We start from the raw sequence: 21,177 nt of genomic DNA, 5'->3' as shown, positions 1-21,177 counted from the left end.
AGGGTCCGGCCCCCAAGGAGACTGTCTCGTAAAATTCTGGCCCTCTGACAAATATAGTTGATGACCCCTGCTCTAGAGTAAGGCCAATGACCAGTTTCACCAGTCTAGTCTACGAGCCTAAACCACTTTGATTGTATACAAACCGGTTAAACTGGCAATTGTCACAATGACGCCTTCTGGCAAATTAAAAAGTAGTCTACGTTAGGGCTACTCAATAATGGGGAAAAAATCATAATCACAATTAGTTTAATCAGTATTTAAAAATCAAAACAATTATTTAGCATTACTCATGGACTTTTGAAAAGATACTGCATTTATTGAACTTAAAACAAATGAATGAAAAGGTTAAATAAAACGGTAAAACACCTTGAACTTTGAAATTTCCCTCAAAACTATTATACCCTTAATACCGTTTGAACTTTTTTTCTTAATTCAGAACACAAGACAAGATAGGAGTTTATATGCAAAACAACTATTTTGTGATCATTAGGAGCGGAAATCAAAATTAAGGTCAAAATGTGATTAATTGCCCAGCCCTAGCCTACATCCGCAACCTGTATTGATGGCATCACGGCAATAATACAACTAGTGTCAGTTATCAATCAATATGGTTTTTTGAATCAAATAGCTCATCGGTAACTTTGCTCTTTTATTAACTTGATACTGTTGTAGCCTCAAACAAGCTACAGTTCCTTAAGCATTAAGTTCAACCGACATGCAAGGTTTAACCACTGCAGGGAAAAAAAGCACTAGAAGTGCATTACCGCCGCCGCCGCCATGTGGACTGGAGTTGCTACACTCTCGTCATGGGCTCTCTCATCAGTCTCAGTCAGGAGCAGATGAGTCAAGTACTGTACATCCAGAGGTATAATTCAGTATGCCAGTCCAGTGTTTGGCCTAATATCAAACAGACCTAAGCCTACTACCCACATCACCCATGTACAGTATATCGGTAAACTCAGTCAGTCCCTATCCAAAACAATTTCTTGTAAATGTTAGAAACATGATTGTGCTTAATGGTCCCTTAATTGTATGTCTCAGTAGAATTACATTTCTTGTTTAAGCATAATAAACTTGATTCTGATTTTGAAAATATGTCGCTGCCATGAAGAAATAGCTTTGATTTGAGGCTTTGTGGTAAGGGAGATAGTTTCTAGGCACCCAACACGGCTCCGAATCTATATTCGTTTTTCAGAAGCAACGTGTTGAAAAGTCTTCATTTGGTTGATTGTGCTATGAAGTAGCGAAAGAACAAATGCCAAAGATCCTACCATAACTCACAGGAAACACTTTTAAATGGGTGAGCCACTGATCTTTTTTAAAAAGCAGCCTTTTTAAAAACGACATAAATCACTGAACCACGCACCGTTTCCATAGGAACTGTCAGAACTCTTTGCTTCTTTCCGTCCTCCGCCTCATGAAGTAATATCACACTTGGGTTCATTGTAATGACAATCCAATACAATCATTCACACGTTGTCAGTTTTGTTTCCCCTGGGTTAAGGTGATCCAAAAAGAACAAATTTAGTTTTAAATAAAAGAAAAGAACTGCCCTTCTGTGTTCAATGGGAAATCATTATCACTTAGTGCCCCATTACATAGGTTTACACATGTGCATTGTGCATGAAGATAGATCAGAGGTCAGAGGGAGAGCTTGTTATGTTTGTAGTCTAATTATATATTATGTAAAAATCTGGGTAGATATTGTGTAACAGCAATATATAATGGCATCTGAGCATTAACAAAGTGTCCATTAACATTTTTAGATAGGTTCATCACAGGGAACCTCTTTCACATTGTCACAGTTTTCACAGTGTCATTTGACAATTTGTCAACATTGACATCATTATCATAAAAATTATGATTGAGGCCGCATTAACAAACACACACGAAACTCACGCATACATAACTGATGCAAATATGACATTGTTATTGTTAATTGGACACATTTAAGTGTTAGATGGATGCATTAATTCAATTCCAAAGAAAGATTGTTATGTTCCCCAGTACATACAGTAATTAGATACAGCACAATTATTTTGATGAAACCATAATAAATAAGCGAAAAAGCACTATTATGATATTTTTTTTTGGCTGAAACAACTTATTGTGACATGTTCTTATGTGATAATTGATGATACACAGCCACATCCTCCTTTTACTCAAGCCTGTTCATCTCTATGACAGATCATCAGCATACTGCATACAGTTTTAAATGTGATTGATGGCAGAAGTGTACAGGTTGCTCTGTGTCAGTTGAAAAGGACTATGCAGTTTGTTGTAACTTTTAATTGGTCATTAATTTTTCTTACCACAGGGAGACACCACATGGGCCTAACCTTAGCGTCTAAAGCCCACTGAGGAAAGAAAACAAATGGACTTTTTTTCTTTTTCGCAGCCACGCTATGAAGCCAGGGGTGACCACAGTCGGCAAAATGTCTGTTTTCAAGACTATTGTGGTCCCAGAATGCGACTCATTACAGCCAACAGCATCAGGGTGATGGTGTGAGCTGTAAGGCTCGAACACCACCATCCTCCACCATCTCAAATTGCCAGATTCTCCATGGAGAGCCCACATGGCATATTGGTTCACACATTAGAATACACACACAGCCAAGCACACAAAACCCACACAAACACAGATGTAATTTAACCGTGAAAAACATTTTTGTCTTTCTGTAAAAAAGGACAAGGGATTTCTCTAGCTATACTGAACAGAAGGCCTCCGTGATCCACAGATGGCTTAAACTGCAGGGCATTCATGTGGTAATAAAGACGGAAGCATGACACAAACTGAGATACACTTGATCTCTACAGACTCTCACATGCAAAAAAAAGAACGTCCACCAGATAGGGTTGAACAATATGGACAAAATGTCATATTGCAAAATCAATATTAATTTTGATATTTTTAAAACGTAAAACTACAAAAACTACGGGAAAACGCATCAAAATGGATTCATAACAAACTTAACAAGTTTGCTTACAACACAATGTTTATTTCAACTGACAGTCATATATCATATGGACTGGTCCAACATGAATAAATAAATAAGGACCATGTCTACAGAACAGGACATGTTGTCCTGAGTGAATTCAGGATAATTACTAGGCTCGTTGGAGATGAGCCAGGTCTGTGTAGAATCGATCAACGGCCAATGCATGCCGGTTAGATTTGTGTCCAACTTGATCCGACTTGCTCTGACGTCATGCACACATAGGCAACAATAACCTCACGAGATCAAGGCGGCCGCAGTTCTGAGACGCGGGCAGCGCAGTTGCTTTTCGATGACTGCAAGACCCAGGCGACCCCCGAGAACACTGGGAAATGCCGGCCTCTCAGCTGATATAACATCTGATTGGTTCAGAATTGACTCAAAATGGTGAAGTTCTATGTAAACTATTTAGTGTTTTTGAATCTGAAAGACTTTACCTGCTAACTTTGGCTTGTTCTGTACAGAACATATGTTGTGTGGCTGCTAACTTTAAGAAGTCAGAGAGACTAAATCCGTTCAGATCACAGATCATCTACAGTCTGTTGTTAATTAAAATCAGCAACAGATTGCATGTAGAGAATTTTGAGAGGTACTCTGTCATAATTAAAACAACTGGAAACTGTGTACAAGCTGATATATAGGTCTGATTACATTTTATTAAATCAGAATCGGTGCACAGGTAATGTCACTTCCTGTCCAGCCTAAAGGCTGCAGGTATTGGCTGGAAACTGTCCAACTTTACCGCAGATTTTTGTCACCGCTACCGGCTCCCGCCGCCTGCTCTCATCCACTTTCCAGGCGAGGTGCAGTTCATCTCAAACGAGCCTATTGGCATGTATTGTCAATGTGGACATTTACCTTTTAGCCATGCTTGTTTGCTATTTGTAATGCCACAAGGATAACTTGTCAGAACAATGCCATTATCACGATATGATTTGTTTATAATATTAAAAATGATGATGCGGTATTACAACATGATTTAGCACACCCCTATGAACTGAAACTGGAAACCAAGTTTGGTGTCAAACTCATCAAACCTGTCAAAATATTTAGCAACAACTTTGCCTGCTACATCTTCACACCTCTAGTGCTGCAGCAGGTAACTAAATGCAGATCGATTTTTTAGAGAAGAACCGATTCACAGTCCTAAAAAGTAACACACAGACTTCCAGTGTGAATTTAAGGAATCTTAAGTGTTGAATTATCTTAAAGCTCCTCTCCGCACTCTCCTTATCGTCTTCCAAAATTCAATACTATCAAGAGTACTGGATCCTCAAAGCGCCTGTGGAGTAATTCTCTCACTCACTTTTTTCAATTCCTATCCTTCACTCTCTGTTGCACTCATTCAGTCAGTCACACACGGGATCGCTCACTCAATCTGTAACACAAACACACCTGGCCATTTCAACTGACTAATGATTTAAAGTGTCTAACAATTAAAGCCTATCAGAGGTGTTATACACACACAAACTTTCACAGTATTGCTTAAGAAACACTTCCACTGATATTTTTTGATAGGAGAATAGATTATGTGTGCGATACAAAATAGCACTGGTTATTGGTGCACAACTGGAAAATCCAGACATGGCTCTCATATTTTTCAACCAAGCAGATCTGTCTCTCACATATCTCTCAGCTCAGATATCACTGCCAAATATCACCATCCAACAGATCAAGTCCATGACCACCAGTTAGAGGTGGACTTTTTATATTCTGACCTCGATCCACAAACATCAGTGAAGTTCTACTTTTCAAAAATAGAATGGATGGGACCCCAGATGCATCAGATTTTCACACTAGCTTGACAGATGCTGCCAAAAGACTAAGTGTTTTCCCTAGGTTTGTGGAAGACTTAAGGTGATGTAGGTAGGATTGTGAAGATCAAGGACTTAGCCCAAAATATTGAACATTGACAACTTCTCAATCCCTCCCCACTTTGCTAAAGCCCAAAACGGTCTCCTAAGCCCCTCCATCCACAAAGGAGACCTGTGCACACCTACTGTATCTGCAGCTTACGCGTGGGGAAGGGTAGACGCTATGAAATGCGTGTGCATGAGCAGTGATTGACAGTGATTTGCCCTTATTGGTGCATCTGAACAGGGAGCGTTGGGTTTTTGACAATCACACTACAGCTTGTAGGTGGTGCCAGAGGAGCAAGATTTTTATTTTATTTTTTAAATCGCCTGCTTTATGTAGTCCTACTTGAACATAGGGTCAGTTTCCGCAAATATGACAGAAAGTTAAATTTTTCAATATAATAAAATGCAATTTCACATAATTTTCGAGCATTTTGGACCAACTACAACCATTAGATCTGAGAAATGATATTTAGTTAGTTTTGATGCTCACATTAATGTTATATTCATTCTAAAGAGGTGTTTAAGAGGTGCCCAATATGGCAAAAATGATTTTAAAGCTCTATGAGCACCCCAGCACCTAGAATCAGGTGCAGGAGACAAGAAAAAACTTGGGAATGGTGTAAAACAAAAGAGAGGAGTGACAGATCTCTAATAAGATAGAGTTGTGTATATGTGCAACCGAAAATACCAAGTGGTTCCTATTTCCCAATTCTCTAAATATGTCCCAGCAATTTTTAAAAATGTATTTAACAGATACCAACAGTTGTACTGTGTCTTCTTCAGGTGTATCATTCACAGGTTTGACAAGTGGAATGTTTCTCTTCCCGTCTTTCAAATTGTCCACAAACTTCTACAACACTTTAAAACTTCTACAGTAGGCTTCAAATGTGATTTTGGACCATACACAATATATTTACTGGAGAAAAATACAGTCATTGAAAGCCTCCCAGCTCTCAGTTTTTCTTTTGGTACACAATTAATGTTACTTAATTCATGTTTATTTGACTATAACCATCCTCAATAATCTCCCATTTCTTGAGATTAGCAGGCTTGGTGAGCCATCACTGCTCATCATCATGCCCCCTTTTACTTAGACAATTGTTTTACAAATCATGCGGAAGAATTTTAGCTGATCCCTAAGCATCTATAATGAACTCAACAGACAGTTGCCTTTCAAAAGATGAAATACTTGCAAATAGAGCTGCAAAGATTGATTAATTGTCAATTATTAAATAAACCAGACTAGACTACTCCAGAAAATAATCTGCAGATCAATCGTAAAAATAATCGTTAGTTGCAGCCTCATTTGCAAATGGCCCACATTTCTTCTCAGAGCGGTCCTATTTTTGGTTCATATGCCAGGTAGTTATTTTATAGGTTGAATCACTATTGCATGCTACCGCTATGCCATTGTTTCTTCCATTAAATTGCCACTGGGTGCTAAGGGGTTTTGAAAGACTAGCCCATTGGTCAATTTACTCATCATATACAGGGAGCACAGACACCACAATCCCCAGTAGCCTTTGTTGGATAATGTGTTGTAGTTCTGCTATAGGTGACTAGCATTGATTAAGGCATTATCTGAAAAGGTGAAAACAGTAGCAGCTTTGAATCCAAATGGTAAAAAAATCCAATATGTTTATGTAGTAAAGCTTATTATGTGTGCATGAGTATTTGTAAAAAAGAAAAAATGTAACTACAACATTGTGTTCTGACTGCAGTACCTGGTTTCCAAGGTAACAGGGGGTTGGAAAACTGCACACTAGAAAAAAACAGCATCTTACGTTGGGTAAATGCAAATTTCACATGCCTTTTATCATGTAAATTATAGCAATAGACACCGCAGAGTGATTTTGTTGAAATCCTTCTTAATGAACTGATAAATAAATCAACAAGGTGGGCTTCCAAAATTCCTGTACTGCCTTTCCCTCCTAATCCCTCACTGCTGCTAAACCCTCTCCCAGGCAAGGTGCTAGCTATGTTGACAGCAGCCTTTTCTGTCCCATTTCCCTCCCAGCACCCAGGTCATTGATTAATCTTTGGGGGCCTGTGTATCCTCAAAACATCTTACCGGTGGCTGCTGAGAGTTGAGCCCCCCCCTCTTGGTGGACCCCCCTCTGGAGCTGAGCCTCTTCCACGACTCTGAGAAGCGCCCCCTGGTGGTCGGACGCCCTGGACCAGACGTCCCAGACGCAACAGATGAATCATCCCGGGTGGAGAACGGCCGTTCCCTGCACAATTCCCTCCGCTCTGACCACTTCTTCTTGGAAGCCATCGGTGTTATATATTGGGTCGAAAAGATGTGTGAAGTGAGGCAGCCACGCTTAGTCAAGGAGGCTGTTCTTTTAAAATCACACTAGTGCCACAGGTGGCATCTTCAATTCATTCTCAACTCTGCTGCCTACTGAAAAAGCCTGGTATGCTCAGTCTCTTCTTTCTTTAAGTCTTCTTTTTCACTTTGAAGGATCGTGCAAGAGAAATTCCCAACTCCTTTTTCTCTGTTTCTTTTACTTTTCCCCCCTCTTCTGATCTTTTGGTCAAAAGGAGTGGGACAACAGATCTTCAACAGATGCTCAGCTGCACTCCTGTGCTCCTCTTTTGTTTCATGTAGCCTTCCTCTGAGAGGGATGAGAGTCAAAGAGGAGAGGTGGCGAAGCAGAAGGTGTTGTCTGCACCCTGTTGCATTTGCTGTTACTGTGGCTCAGCCGTTGATGCTATTTTGCCTCCTCACAGGGAGAGAGAGAGAGAGAGCGAGAGGAACTGGGAAAACAAGGCAAGGGAAAGAGAGAGGGAGGGAGGGAGAGATGGATAGCTGGAGGGAGTGAGGGAGGGGGTTGGAGGGTATGATTTTCAAATCCGGGTGAAAGGGGCTTCAAAACAGGGACAAAATAATAACAACGAGCTCACAGAGTGGCCAGAGAACGAACACGAAAGAAGAGCAAATGACAGCGAGACAGGCGGAGACAGGAAAAAAAAGAAAGCTACCAGACAAGGAAAACAAAGAGACAAGAGTCTCTGGTGTGCAGTGTTCCTGTTGAGAATAATGCAGAGCTGCTTAAAGCTGACTGAGAGGCACAGAGACAGACGCCCTGTTCAGTAAGTCCCTCTCTTACTGTGAACACTGCGCTTTGAATAACTGTTAAACCTCCCTCTTCTCTTCCTCTTGCTCCCTGAGCTTTCATTCACAATCACACTCTCTCTCTCCTTCCTGTCTGGATACATGTTTCTTCTTTCTCTTCTTCCTCTTTGATGTACAGTACATGGTTCATTGTTCATGAGTTAAGTCACCTTCAAATATTCGGCTGCAATACATATCGTCTTCTTCTTTCGCTCTCATACTTGTCACTCAGTCTTCAGCTGAGCTAAAAGGGATGCCGTGCTGTGGATTTGCAGAGTTGACAAAAAGGTGATAATTTGAGTTATTTCTTCAGGTGCAGTTGTAAAGGAAAACATTTTGTGTTACTCTATGATTATCTTAATGCTTCTCACTCTATTTTGGCCAAAGAAGATGAGAAAATATTCGAGGACGAGAAATACAAGATGAGAGAGACAGAGTGAAAGACAAACAGATTCTGAGCGAGAGCTAGCAGGATGAAGACAGAGTAAGGAGAGGTGCGAGGTGTCTGAACACCAGGGACATTGTCATCGTGGCTCCCAGCAACAACTTTCCACCCAACTAGGAGTAGCGCCAGAGTGTGTGTGTGTGTGTGTGTGTGTGTGTGTGTGTGTGTGTGTGTGTGTGTGTGTGTGTGTGTGAGAGAGCGAGCTATAGATAGAGAGGGCCAGAGAGAGTGTGAGTGGTTAAATTTAAAGAGCAAAACAAATAATCCCTGAAGGAGGAGAGTATGAACAAAAACGAGTGAGAAAGCGAGAGACAGTTAGAGTAAAAACACATAATCAAAACTTTTTTCAAACAGAATGACACCGTGGGGACTTGAAAATCAGCTGTCACTACTGTACTGTAGTGAAGATACGCACTGCTACACTACAGTTGGAAAACATTTAAGTAATTGAAAATTGAATTGCTTAATAATGGAGTAAATAAAGAGTTTTGGCATGATCAGACCAAAAATGGTGTACTCTTCCTTCTGCACACAAAAAAATCAGACTTTTGCCACCAGAGTTGAAACAATCAGTTGATTAGCTGATGTATACAAATGTATGATTAACTCTTGTTAACTACATATTGTTGGATTAAATCCGTTGGAAAAAGACATTTGAAGACGTCAACTTGGGTTCCTGGGAGTTACAGTATATCCGTTTTTCTGTATTTTCTAACATTTTGTGGACAAACACTGAGTTAAATGAGCAGATATAATATTCAGCAGGTTAATCAAAAGTTCATACGGTAAATTGGTATTTGTAAGATGTGTATTCCAGACAGTGGTGTATCCAATGTAGGTTTACATTGTAGTAATTTGCTGATTATAGCTGAGCTTTCTGAGTGCAAAAGCAGACGTATTATAATAATAAAAATCATGTAAATACACAGCATCCTATTTCATCATTATTTAAATTACCTGACAAAAAAATAAGTCTTTTAGCTTTGTTTGTCAACAAGTGCTCCTACTTTTTGGATCACAAGCTAGCATGCACAGTGCAAATGACCTAGCTAATGATGGCTAAGATTGGAAAGACGCTACAAATTTACATGTTATGCTAGATATGTGTTTTGTTGGTCTGTACCACTTAAAGTGGATGAAGGCTTGACTAATTTGCAGGAAATGCTGCTGCTCTCATTGATAGGAGTCATTAATCTCTTCATTTTTATAAGCTAACTAGCTATGGTACCATTTAGGCATAGCTAGCTAGCATGCTAATTATTACCAATAACAAAACTTCACCGCCAAACTACAAAATTCTGACTAACTATTCCAACACATTGTTTAACATGACTAATGTGCATATGTAAGTTACTTTATTGTTGACTTTATCTTACCTGACAGTAAATGAGTCTGCGGAATACCCAAATCAATAAAACTCAGTTCCACGTTTTCAATGCAACTTTGCCCACAGCACGCCCACACATACACACGAGCGCGCAGCGGCCTGTAACTGCTTCTAACGGAGCTGTCATTTAAAGAAAAGCCCGTATTTCGTTCGCCGGTTGCTTATATCCTGGCCTTCTTGTTTTGTTGCTAAATGTCTTAACTAACTATAAAATGTGAAGTTTGACTGCTCGCTCCCGCCCATGTCAATTTTTTACGTATTGTCCGGGGGGTGGAAATTAATGAAAATGTCCGGTTTTCACTTTTTTTCATGGGACCAATTAAGTGTGTACTTATTTGACTGGCGCTTTGCACACAATACTACGGTACTTTGTTGCGTGATGTAATTCCCGTGAGGCTGCCTTGCGGGCGGCTCTGCAACACACACACACACACAGACACACACACACACACACACACTCAAACACACACACACACACACACACACACACACACACACACACATGTATACAAGGAGCATATCAGACAGCGGAGCAGCATTGAACACAAAACGCCGAAGCGTAAGTGCAGTTTGCACAGAACCGACCCGGACAAGGGAGGAAGAGTGCACCGTGTACACAGCTAGCACATATGTTTCAATGTGTTATAAAGGTGCTGGAGATCCCAAAGCTCACATGGACACCAAAAAAACTGAAACACTGAAAACCTTATCTTATTACATTGAAAAGGTTTTGAGAGATATACAAGGTTTTAAGAGATATTTAATTGAAGCTATATTTTGAAGTTGACAGAAAAAAAATCACATTTAGAACATTATTTAATTTTTATTTATTTATTTGAAAAGTGCTATCATTTTGTTACAAGTTGTTACATATTTTATTTTATTACATAAGTTATTTTTGTACCATTGAGGCATAATAAAGCATGTTCATTAACCTCTGAGAAGGCTGTCTGAATTTGTGTCTCGAGGCCGGGCCAAGTGTCCTCTTTTTTGGCATTAAAAATATGTTCACCCTATAGAACAATGACCACCTACTTGTTGAACAACGGCTCTATGATTTTCCCCATTCAATATCTCCATTGACATTTCAGATAATGCTTATTAATCATAGACTATGATATAAAGAGTTTTAAAGCCTAAAGCCAAGCCAACTAGCTACAAGATTAATCATGATTATCAAACAATGTACTGTATATGAACTGGTTCTTTAAAGGTAACACACACACAAACACACACAATTGCACATTTGAAAACTTTCTAAAGTTTATGCAAAATGTGTGTGTGTCATATTTGACAACAAGACTATAGAAATTATAGAAATAGCACACATGATATTAACACACTCACACACACACTCATCATTTCTATAAATTTTTTGGCTAGGTCTTGAATACAGAAAACCTAATGGCATCTTTTATCCAAGGAGCTCAAAATGTTTCGCAGTGAGATTAAAGTTAGGATTCGTCGGTATGTACAAGCTGACTTGCGTCCTGTCTCCTGTCCCCCCAAAACTCCCCCTTTCTTTAACATCCAAGATCTAACCACACAGGGTTGTGGGGTTGCCATGGTTACTAAATGCATTATAAATACTCCAATGTATCATCACGTGCTCTCATACACAATTTCACACCCTTACATCCATGAAAACACACCAGCAGCAGAAACACAACCCACAAAAAATGTTCTGTCTCTTACAAAGACACACACACGCGCACACACGCGCACACACACACACACACACACACACACACACACACACACACACACACACCCTGAATTGCAAATAGCAGAAGACCAAATTGTCTCATGCGCAGCATGGAAAGGATTTTTTAAGAAATAAAAAACATCAAAATCAAAAAGGACATTGTGTTCAGTTCAGCTAGTGTGAGGCTAGTCTACATCCACAACGGGATTGCTCCGGTGCTGCCGGGAATTCACCCAGACTTCACTCATTCTAAACTCTGGTGGATTTCTGAGGACTTTGATTAACTGGTCCTCAGATCTATGCAGGGTAAATCCAGACAGCTAGCTAGACTATCTGTCCAATCTGAGTTTTCTGTTACACAACTAAAACAACCTTTGAATGTCCACTAAAGGCAACATAGTTCCGTCCGGCGCTTAGCTCCACCCAAGATGATTGTGATTGGTTTTTAAAGAAAAGCCAATAAACCAGAGCACATTTTATCCCATCCCAGAATGCTGTGTGGACTCGCTGGACCCTCCTCCGATGCGCTGTGGTGGAAGGTCTGGCAATGCAAGACTAGTGTGAGGCTGACAAACACCAAATAAATCAATACAATAAAAAGCATCAGTTGCTCGCGTGACCAACATATCACGGTTCATCTCAGGTCATTTAATTTAACTTATGTCCGTCTGTAACATTTTTGATTATTGAAATACTGTTTCTGGAGTTGTGTGCCGTCGGGCCCCGATATTAAAAAGTTACAGAAAGAAAGAAATCAAAGAGCAAATCATGCCCCTGCAAAAGGAGATAGCTAAAGGAATAATACAATGCTTGAGAAAGTTGCTCAGTTAGTTTGTAATCTCCAAAATACATTGTCATTGTGAGACTTTCTTAACAAGACATTACTTTTTCATCTTGAAGCTGCTGATTAAAGTGCCTCTTCTCCACAGCTATAAAAAAAGATTAAGAAATGCTTTGATTTTGAACCCTGAAGTGGAAATATCATCACTGCCACATTAAACCACAAGGACGTTCTGTGCTATTATTGTTACAACTGTGTTTAAACACACAAACTGATCTTGTGGAACAAATTATTCATCGCATTATGAATGCCAATTAATCCAACTTTCATAAATGCAGAAATTGGTTTACTTTCTAAGTCTGAGCTTTTATATCATTGCACGTAAAATCTTCTTCTTTTTCACCCAAAAAAAAAAATCTCACTTCTCAAAAAGGACTTAGCTTTGACTGAACATGAAAATCAGAGTGAGAAATTTTTGGACTCCAACATGTAGGCAAAACTGTGAACAACAAGTCAAATAGGAAATTATTTAATTATGTTTTCAGACTTAAAGCCTGAATGCAAGCACTTTATTTTGCAAGTATCATAGAGCAGGGGTCTTCGATGTGTTTGAAGCCAAGGACCCCTTAACTGAAAGAGAGATATGGTGCAGAGACCTCTACTACATTGCAAACGGTTTATTAAATTGTATAAAAATGAAGTTGCGTATTAAACTGGGACTGCATAACATGTACGGCTGCCTAAAGCCTTTATACCTACCTTTTTTGCATATAATACTATGCCAATAAAATAATAATTGTTGGTATGATTGTAAGAATCATGTTTTAATGTTAAACATACATGTGGTAAAGTGAATCCTTAGGATTAACTGTATATGTGGATGGCTACCATAATGACTACCTTACCCATAGGCCAGTACGCTTTTCATCAATGTTTTTTTTCACAAATAGGCTTATTTATATTTGCTAATAATATGTTGGATTCATACGTGGATGGACTCCTGTTTTAATTTTCTTGGAAACTTTCAAAAAACGTAACAATAACCTGGTGGACCCTCTGCAGTAACTCTGAAGACCCCTAGGGGGGACATGACGACACTCCCTCTGAAATCAATTAGCTGCAGTAAATGCAGCTGTTCAAGCAATGTTGCAGATGAGCGTTTAAAATCCCTTCACATCCTTATCAGCTTATATTGTGTACAGAAATAAATAACTGTATATTTATATATATAAAGTCAATAGATGCATAACACTTTTTTCTGATCCAAAGTCTATTTTTTATATATTTGTGTTGGAGATTCTAGAGGAACAGGAAGTGCGTTTCCTACCTTCAACTCTGTGCACAGCGGGGTCAGAACTCTTCTATTGTGAGATTTCCTCATCATTTTCCTCTGGAGGACAAAATCAAGGAAAGAGAGGCAGAGAAAGAGAGAGAGAGAGAGAGAAAAATAAAAAAGTAAGAACAAATCTTTTATAATTTATAAGTGTAAATGGGTTCTAAACTCTCAGCAAACAGCAGACTGTCTAACCCCCCAGCAGCAATATAGACTCATATTTAAGGTTATAGTGGCTCTAGTGGCCTGTATGGGAGCAAAGCGGGAACACTTGTTGGCCGAAAGCGGTTCTATTATGGCGTCTTTCCATTAATGGTACCTGTTCGACTCGCCTCGATTAATATTGCCTCGTGCGTGAGGCACGCTCTGGCTGGTTGTCACAGCAGGAATGAGTCTCAAATGTACTTTAGTGACTACAGGGCGAAAGAATCGGTCCAATTATATGTTTGCTTCTCCGCCAATCAATACACACCTGCTGCTAGTTTCTTAAAGCGGCGTGGCCATGGTTAAGCCCATTGACACAGATACAGGAAGTTACTCTGAGTAAAGAGCTGCAAACAAGACATCTTGCTACACCCTACAACGCCCTGTAGGGCCCTGCTACGCCCTGTAAGTGCCCTGCCATGCCATGAACTACTACAAATGCTATTTCTAGTCATAGTTCCATAATCTTAATTGTGACTGTTATTGCCATTGTTCATCACACCGGCAGAAACTGGCTGCCAAGAGCCTGGTTCTGTCTGAGGTTTCTTCCTAAAAGGGAGTTTGTCCTCGCCACTGTTGCACTAAATGCTTGCTCTTGGGGGAATTATTGGATTCTAGAACTACTCTATCTGTAAAGTGTCTTGAGATAACTCTTGTTATGATTTGATACTATAAATTCAAAATTTAATTGAATTTAATATAACTGAAAGCCCGGGAAAGGGAAGTTTGGGGTCTTCTGCTGGAGCTGCTGCCCCCGCAATCTGATACTGGATAAGCAGGTGAAGATGGACGGATGGATCCTTGAAAATGGCAATACAATCGTCCAGGATTCCGAATATAGAAACATTTTGAACAGACACTGCACTAGAAATGTTTAAATTTCTAAATTTGCAGTTATACGTCTGCAGATGATTAGTCATCATGTCATGGCATGCCATAGTTTTTGCGCAAAGGATCTGTTGATTCTGCAGCCTACATACTGCAACAGGATGCATTGTGTTGAAAGCATGCACCCTGAATAGGTCACTATACTGTGTATATTGCAATTTCAGTCTATTCTTTTTCTTAAAGGAAATCCATGTCATGAGAGGTTAAGAAACTGTATAGAATGTTTTCAAGGTTGAAGTTTTGTTTTGTTTTTTTGGTTGGCCGGCAGGATTTTGATGAGTTGACAAAATCTCCTCATTAACTTTGCCCTTAGTGTTTGTTGTCAAAACGGCATTAGGTGAAAAGGGGTCAAAAAGAGGATTAGCATTCAAGGTGTTTTTAGTTCAGAAGGTAAGTATCCAACCTCAGGTAATTGAAAGTGCTACTGAGACACACCAAATGAATGTTTCCAATCACTAAGGAAGATAACCTACAGTAAGACGGCAAACTGCAGAAGGTGGAACTAATTGTCAAATAGGCCACGGAGATACAGCTATTGTAAACACACAATAAATGTCTTGGTTTAAAACATTTCAGAGTTTTATCCCTCCTGTTGTCCTCGGGTCAATTTTGACCCGGTTTCAAAGTTGCTAGATCAGAAATATGGTTTTCTTTCAAGCAAATTGCCCCAGAAATAACATAAATGTTTTTATAGAATGCTTTTCGTAAGTAAAAGTAAGAATGATCAATTTACTACTTTCATTGAATTTTGGGTATTTTATAAAACACCCAAAATTGAGTTCCTGACTCAACTTTGACAGTCTGTGATTATCCACTCAATATGTCAAAATAATATATAACTTCAGCTTTTTTAAACTCAAAAAGAAAGTATAATTTCATATAAATGTGATTTATTGACCATGAATTATAAAATATTGTAAAATGAAATCAAATCAAATTAACGTGATGTTGGTGGGGAATCCGGTGGTAGTGGGGGAAAAAAGCACAGAAAAATGCAACGGAAACCTCAAAAAAGCAAATGGACAAGAAGTGGCATGGTCGTGGGAAGACAACACAAGGGTTAAATAACTGAACACATCATGAGCAGGTGCTCAAATCAAAGAAAACGAAAAGACATCCTTACAGCAGAAAACAGAAGGCAGTCTTTGCCATGCAAGGCTTTACTCTGTCCTCATTTGACTTATTAAATCATTTTTTTCCCCAATTTGATTTCATGGTGATTATATTCATTTCTATGGTGCTGATGATTTGATTCCTGCCGCTATACGTCTCACTGCATCTCATTTTCTCATCTGTATACTGACAGGACAATGGTAAAAATTCTGATCTATAACTGCAAATATTAATAAGGCAGTGTCCACTAAAGGCAGAAGATAATGAACAAAAGTGAAATTCATATTCACTTTTTTTCTTAAGGCTATAGTGCGTAGTTTTTTGACACAAAAAAAAGTGTCAGCACGTCCACATGATACACGCCTTCCATGACGCTGTCCCTCCCAGCTAGTTAAGGCATATAGTTTGTGTAAAATATAAAATCTTACATACGGTAATTCAGTCTATGAATGATATCTGAACAGATCCCTCTGTAAAAACCTTCAGAATATACATAGAATTGAAACTGGACAGTTTGGCGTATGTAAGTGCTACTGTAGTAGAGATTTCTAACTCAGAGTTTGAAAAAAAAGAAAAAACGTTTTGTTTTTTTACTGGCGTAATTGACAAAGTGGAGTAAAGTAAACATCTAAATGTACTATGGAAGCAAAATAGCCCCAAAAACTAAAAAAGATTGCCTGGAGTGTCTCCCAGTGAAATGAAAATCAATGAAGGAAAGTGTCAAGAATTCTGGATAGTCTTCAAACGTAGAATAATCTTAGAGGGGCTGATCCAAGTCTTTTCTCCAACTCTGAAGTTTATATTTTCATAATCTGACATAACCACATTTGTGCATAAGGAAGAGAAACCTCTTAACCTCTCCCTCCCTTGAAACCAAACCGGCTGAAACATGTCAAAAAGAAATGAACAATGTGCCTTTTTGTTAAATGTTTATGCCTGCAGAATCTGTTAAAAGAGTAAGAGGGGCTGCGGTGTTTACCCCACAGATAATTAGCCTCGGTCTCCTCTCATATCCTAACACACACTAATTACTGCTTCCTCTCTCTGTGCGACAGAAAGGTTGGGGATGCATTTTTAAGCAGGCTGATGCTATCAATAATTCACGTACAGCATCCACAGACAACATGTGTGGTTCTGTGGATGCGTTGTGGTTCTGTGGTGTAAGTGCGCATGCGTTGTGCACAAGGTACATATTTCTAAATAATACTCTATTACCAGGAATGCACTGACCTGACCCCAGTACTATACGTCAGGGGTCTCCAACCTTTCCTCATCTAAGGGCTACTTTAAAATAACGAAAGTGGCCAGAGCTACTTGCATCACATTTCTTACATTTATTTACACAACACACATGCGCTACTGTTTGCTGAAATTACATTAACCAAAGCTTATGAAAAATCTATGACTATTTTACACTTCTTTTAGCCCACAAAGTTAGCTACATCACTGAAAATATTCCCATCAGGGTCCAAGACAAATTTACCACTTTACACATCTATGTCAAAGTTTCCTACCTCACTGTTAATATTGTGGTTGTTTTGTGTCCGTTTGTCAAACTGGCGAGCTACTGGAAACCTGCTCTTGAGCTGCATGTATCTCACCAGCTTCTTCTTGGAGACCTCTGCTATATACTGGAATTTTAATTTCTGTTTAAGTTTTGACTAATTTCTTGCTGCATTTAAAAACGTTTACACTTGACTTGTTAGTTCAGCTAAATCAGAAAAGAGTGTTTGACAACTTGCTGCAGCACGATTCTTCCTTTTTTTGTTACATTTTGTTTTACAAAGTTAGGAGGCAAAGTTTAAGTTAAGCCCGATGTTGCCTTACATATAAAAAATGTGTGATCCAGAGTCACTTCCACACAGTGAGGCATACAGCCTATTAATTAGACACTATTGCTTTGGTCCTCTGTATCAGTTGATAGCCAAAGCCCAGGGATTGGTATTGGGACTCAAAAATTTGGATTGGTGCATCTTGGGCTGAAACTAACGATTATTGTCATTGCTGATTAATATGTCAACTAGTGTCTAGATTGATCATTTAGTTGTTTAGTCCGTAAAATGTCAAAACGAAATGTTAAAAAAAGTCGATCAGTGAAAATTAGAAACATGTTCTTTCTTCTGTGGTTTAACCTTTCTGCAGCTGTCTGTAATTCAGCTAGGAAACTTTAAACTAGCTGACAAGCTTCATTAGTAGATGAGCCAAAAGCGAACGCAGCCTCCTGCAGAGAGGTGTCACCCAAACTGTCCACAGTGCTGCTGAATCTCCTCCACATATCACAGGCTGTTTGACAACAGTCTAAATGGCAGCAAGCAAACCTATGATAAACTCAATATGCTTACAAGATGATGCATTGGCAATATATTTCCTAGGCATGTGTGCATATGTGTGAGTCGGTTTGAAAGCACCCGAGTCACAGTTCCTCCGAGGGGCTGCAGGGTAGGAGTCAGCGTGTGCAGTGTGTGCAGGTTGTGTGTGTGTGCAGTGTGTGTGAGTGTGTGTGTGTGTGTCACCCCCTGTGATTCAGACCCTTTGAGTATCTCACCAAGGCAGGTTGCTAGGTGAAGCAGTTATGATGCCCCAAAGCGCCCCCCCCCCCCAACACACACACACATGCAATATGCTTATAAGATGATCCATTGGTCATTTATTTTCAAGGCATGTGTGCATATATGAGTCTGTTTAAATTACTTACTTGTGCTGGCTTTCTATCCTGGCTCCCCCCCCCCCCACACACACACACACACACACTAATGAGGGATGTGTCGGTGCTTGGAGTCGACAGGTCACTAATCCCTGTATCATGGAGAAGAGGCCAAGCATGTGCTTTGCTCACACAAATTGTAACACTCCATCTGTAATGACAATTCTCCGCTGCCGGAGAACTACCCAGGTCGTGACCAAATCTTCCCTCTTCAGCATCTTTTGCATTGTAGAGATACAACTAGAGATACGTTTACAACACAATTCTTGGCCCTCTGCTGCTACTTTGTAGTTGTGATGGAGAAAACTAGGAGCCGGTATAATATGACCGGTGATTACATGAAGCTGCTGTCAAAGTCCAAAGAAAAGCAACGATTTAAGAAAAGACATAAGTAGAGAGATGACCACTCTGTTTAGGGGACAGAGAATCCCTCAAAGGCTTGTTCTTGGGGAAATGGGCTAAATCCATGTTTTATGGATATGGATATTAATCAGGCTAACGGAGATCAGGCTATTGTGGATGATTTATACATAGAGAGCATATGGCTGCTTCAGTGTCCAACGGCCAACAGATGGAGGCGCAAAGCAAGAAAAGAGGGAGACGTCTATCATTTATTTAGCGCCCCAGCAGCCACCCAATTCTCAGCATTGATCCATTGTACTACAGCTTAGATAATTTATTTATTTATCATCATCCTATAAAAATTCAAGCCATGAACAGTAATCCCAAAAGTAACACTGCAGTTATATGCCAACTCACTGAGTCCTTGTTTCCACTACTCCCCCCCCCCATGGTTTATCAAACTTTCTGTGCTCTCCTAGTGTAAAAAATCATTATCATTGAATGTCGTATTATATTATTTATACTCGTAGCCCAAGCTTCACCTCAAATAGAGCACTGAAATTCAAAATGGCCGGTGTCTTACCACTCTGAGGGTCTCTGAGGCTTCTTTTGGGATTCACTTTCCTTCTCGCCTTTACTTCACTTGAGTCTTGAACTTCTGAATCCTCTGAGCGCAAGTCCTTCTTTGCTTTAAAAACAAACAAAAAACTTTCAAGCAGAAAAGGTATAAAGCTGGGTAATTTCTCAACCAGATGAGGAAAGAGAGAAAAAAGCCAGATGATTGGAAGAACAGAGAAATGGTGGCTGAGGGAGAAGATGGCTGGCTGGCTCCAGGAGTCAGAAGCCACAGGTGGGCAAGACGTCCCTCTGCTAGTGGAGGCGTGTTGGAGAACAGAGCATGACGCAGCCTGTGTTTGTATGTGTGTGTGTGTGTGTGTGTGTGTGTGTGTGTGTGTGTGTGTGAGACACTTTCAGTTTCTACAAAGACACATCTGTAGGTCCAGGAGAAACGCTAATGGGCCAAAGACGAGGTTTCAGATATTCCACAATCATCTCGTTTAAGCCTCAAAACCAAAACAAGCCAACTCTTCCTTCAATTGTTATCACAGTTACCGTGAAAATAAAATAAAACTTGTAGCCACTCTCTGATTGGTTTGGCTGATTTGAAAAAAAGCTTGTTATGTCTGCGTTTAAGCCTGAAAAGTCAGAAGGAGGAAGACGATTCTTGTGTTGCACCTCTACTCTCTCATCTGGCCGCCATGAAGATTAAATTAATGTCCGAGGTGATGAAGATGAAGCAATGGAGTCCCCTTCTTCCATTTAACGACGCGGCACGTCTGCTCTGCCTCATTGGCTGATCAGTCGCCGCCTAGCTTTGCTGTAATAAGTTGGCGAGGCCTTGTGTTCCAGCAGTGGCAGAGTAAAAGAGAATGAAAATCAGGGTGTTAGAGAAGACCTTTTCCTGGCAGGTGGAACGTCATCAACCAACGCACCAGAGTCACAGTTCCTCTGAGGGGCTGCAGGGTGGGAGTCAGTGTGTGCAGTGTGTGTGTGTCACCCCCAATGATTCAGACCCTATGAGCATCTCACTAACGCAGGTTGCTAGGTGAAGCAGTTATGATGCCCCCCCCCACACACACACACACACACACACACACACACACACACACACACACACACACACACACACACACACACAAACACGCACACACAGTTTGAAGGAAGGAGGGTTAATGATAGCAAATAAAGATAAGTAAACAGTGGGTGGCTAACGAGTGCTAATATAGTTCAGTGCTCTGCTATGAATTAATGAAGAGATCACTGGGATGCCACAGCAACAGAGGGGAGGAGCCGTCTTGGTTGACAACGGTGAGGGGCCCCTATGATCATTTTATGGCCCTGAGATGCCTGTCTGTTGTCTGGAAACATGAGCATGACATATTGTCTCATTTGGCCACTGTCCACTAATAGCTGACCTTTAATTTCACTCTTAAATATCTTTCAATTCAATTCAATTGTATTTATAGTGTCAGATCGTAACGCAAGATCTCAGGACACGTTGCAGATAAGAGTGAGAGAGCGAGATAGAGAGGGAGAGAGATAGAGAGATATAGAATACAGAAATACTTTCCTCTCTTATCTTGTTTTTAAAAATTCTGTTTCTTGCACTTTCCCCCCTCCTCTCCTCCTCCATGACTGTGTCCCTTCTGCCGTCATGGCCTGGATGGCAAAGTGGCTCATCCTATTGTGGTCTGTCACATCAGGCACAAACTGGTACCGATCAGGGCTTCGTTCATTTCCA

At 40.0% G+C, this 21,177-nt stretch overlaps 1 protein-coding gene and 1 long non-coding RNA gene across 5 annotated transcripts in view; one reads left to right on the top strand and one right to left on the bottom strand.

The window, feature by feature from the left end:
- Positions 1 to 7,613, bottom strand: part of trpm3 (transient receptor potential cation channel, subfamily M, member 3) — a 160,267-nt gene extending 152,654 nt beyond the window's left edge. For 2 of the 4 annotated variants that reach the window (XM_034871237.1, XM_034871242.1), the window contains exon 1: positions 6,927 to 7,612. In XM_034871237.1, coding sequence (XP_034727128.1) covers positions 6,927 to 7,130 — 204 coding nt within the window. In that variant the 5' untranslated portion in view covers positions 7,131 to 7,612. Of the gene's footprint in view, positions 1 to 6,926 lie in introns of all 4 variants that reach the window. The other 2 variants (XM_034871238.1, XM_034871240.1) reach the window with 2 other exon arrangements.
- Positions 7,614 to 8,146: 533 nt separating this feature from the next.
- Positions 8,147 to 9,983, top strand: LOC117944471. Its single transcript, XR_004656590.1, has 3 exons — positions 8,147 to 8,236; positions 8,463 to 8,467; positions 9,802 to 9,983. It is a non-coding gene; the product is annotated as an uncharacterized LOC117944471 (long non-coding RNA).
- The last annotated feature ends 11,194 nt before the right edge of the window (positions 9,984 to 21,177 follow it).

The sequence above is a fragment of the Etheostoma cragini genome, chromosome 5 (genome assembly GCF_013103735.1).
Source record: "Etheostoma cragini isolate CJK2018 chromosome 5, CSU_Ecrag_1.0, whole genome shotgun sequence".
In the NCBI taxonomy this organism is placed as follows: Eukaryota; Metazoa; Chordata; class Actinopteri; order Perciformes; family Percidae; genus Etheostoma; species Etheostoma cragini.
Note: the sequence above shows the minus strand (reverse complement) of the source record. Positions and strands in the feature narration are given on the sequence as shown.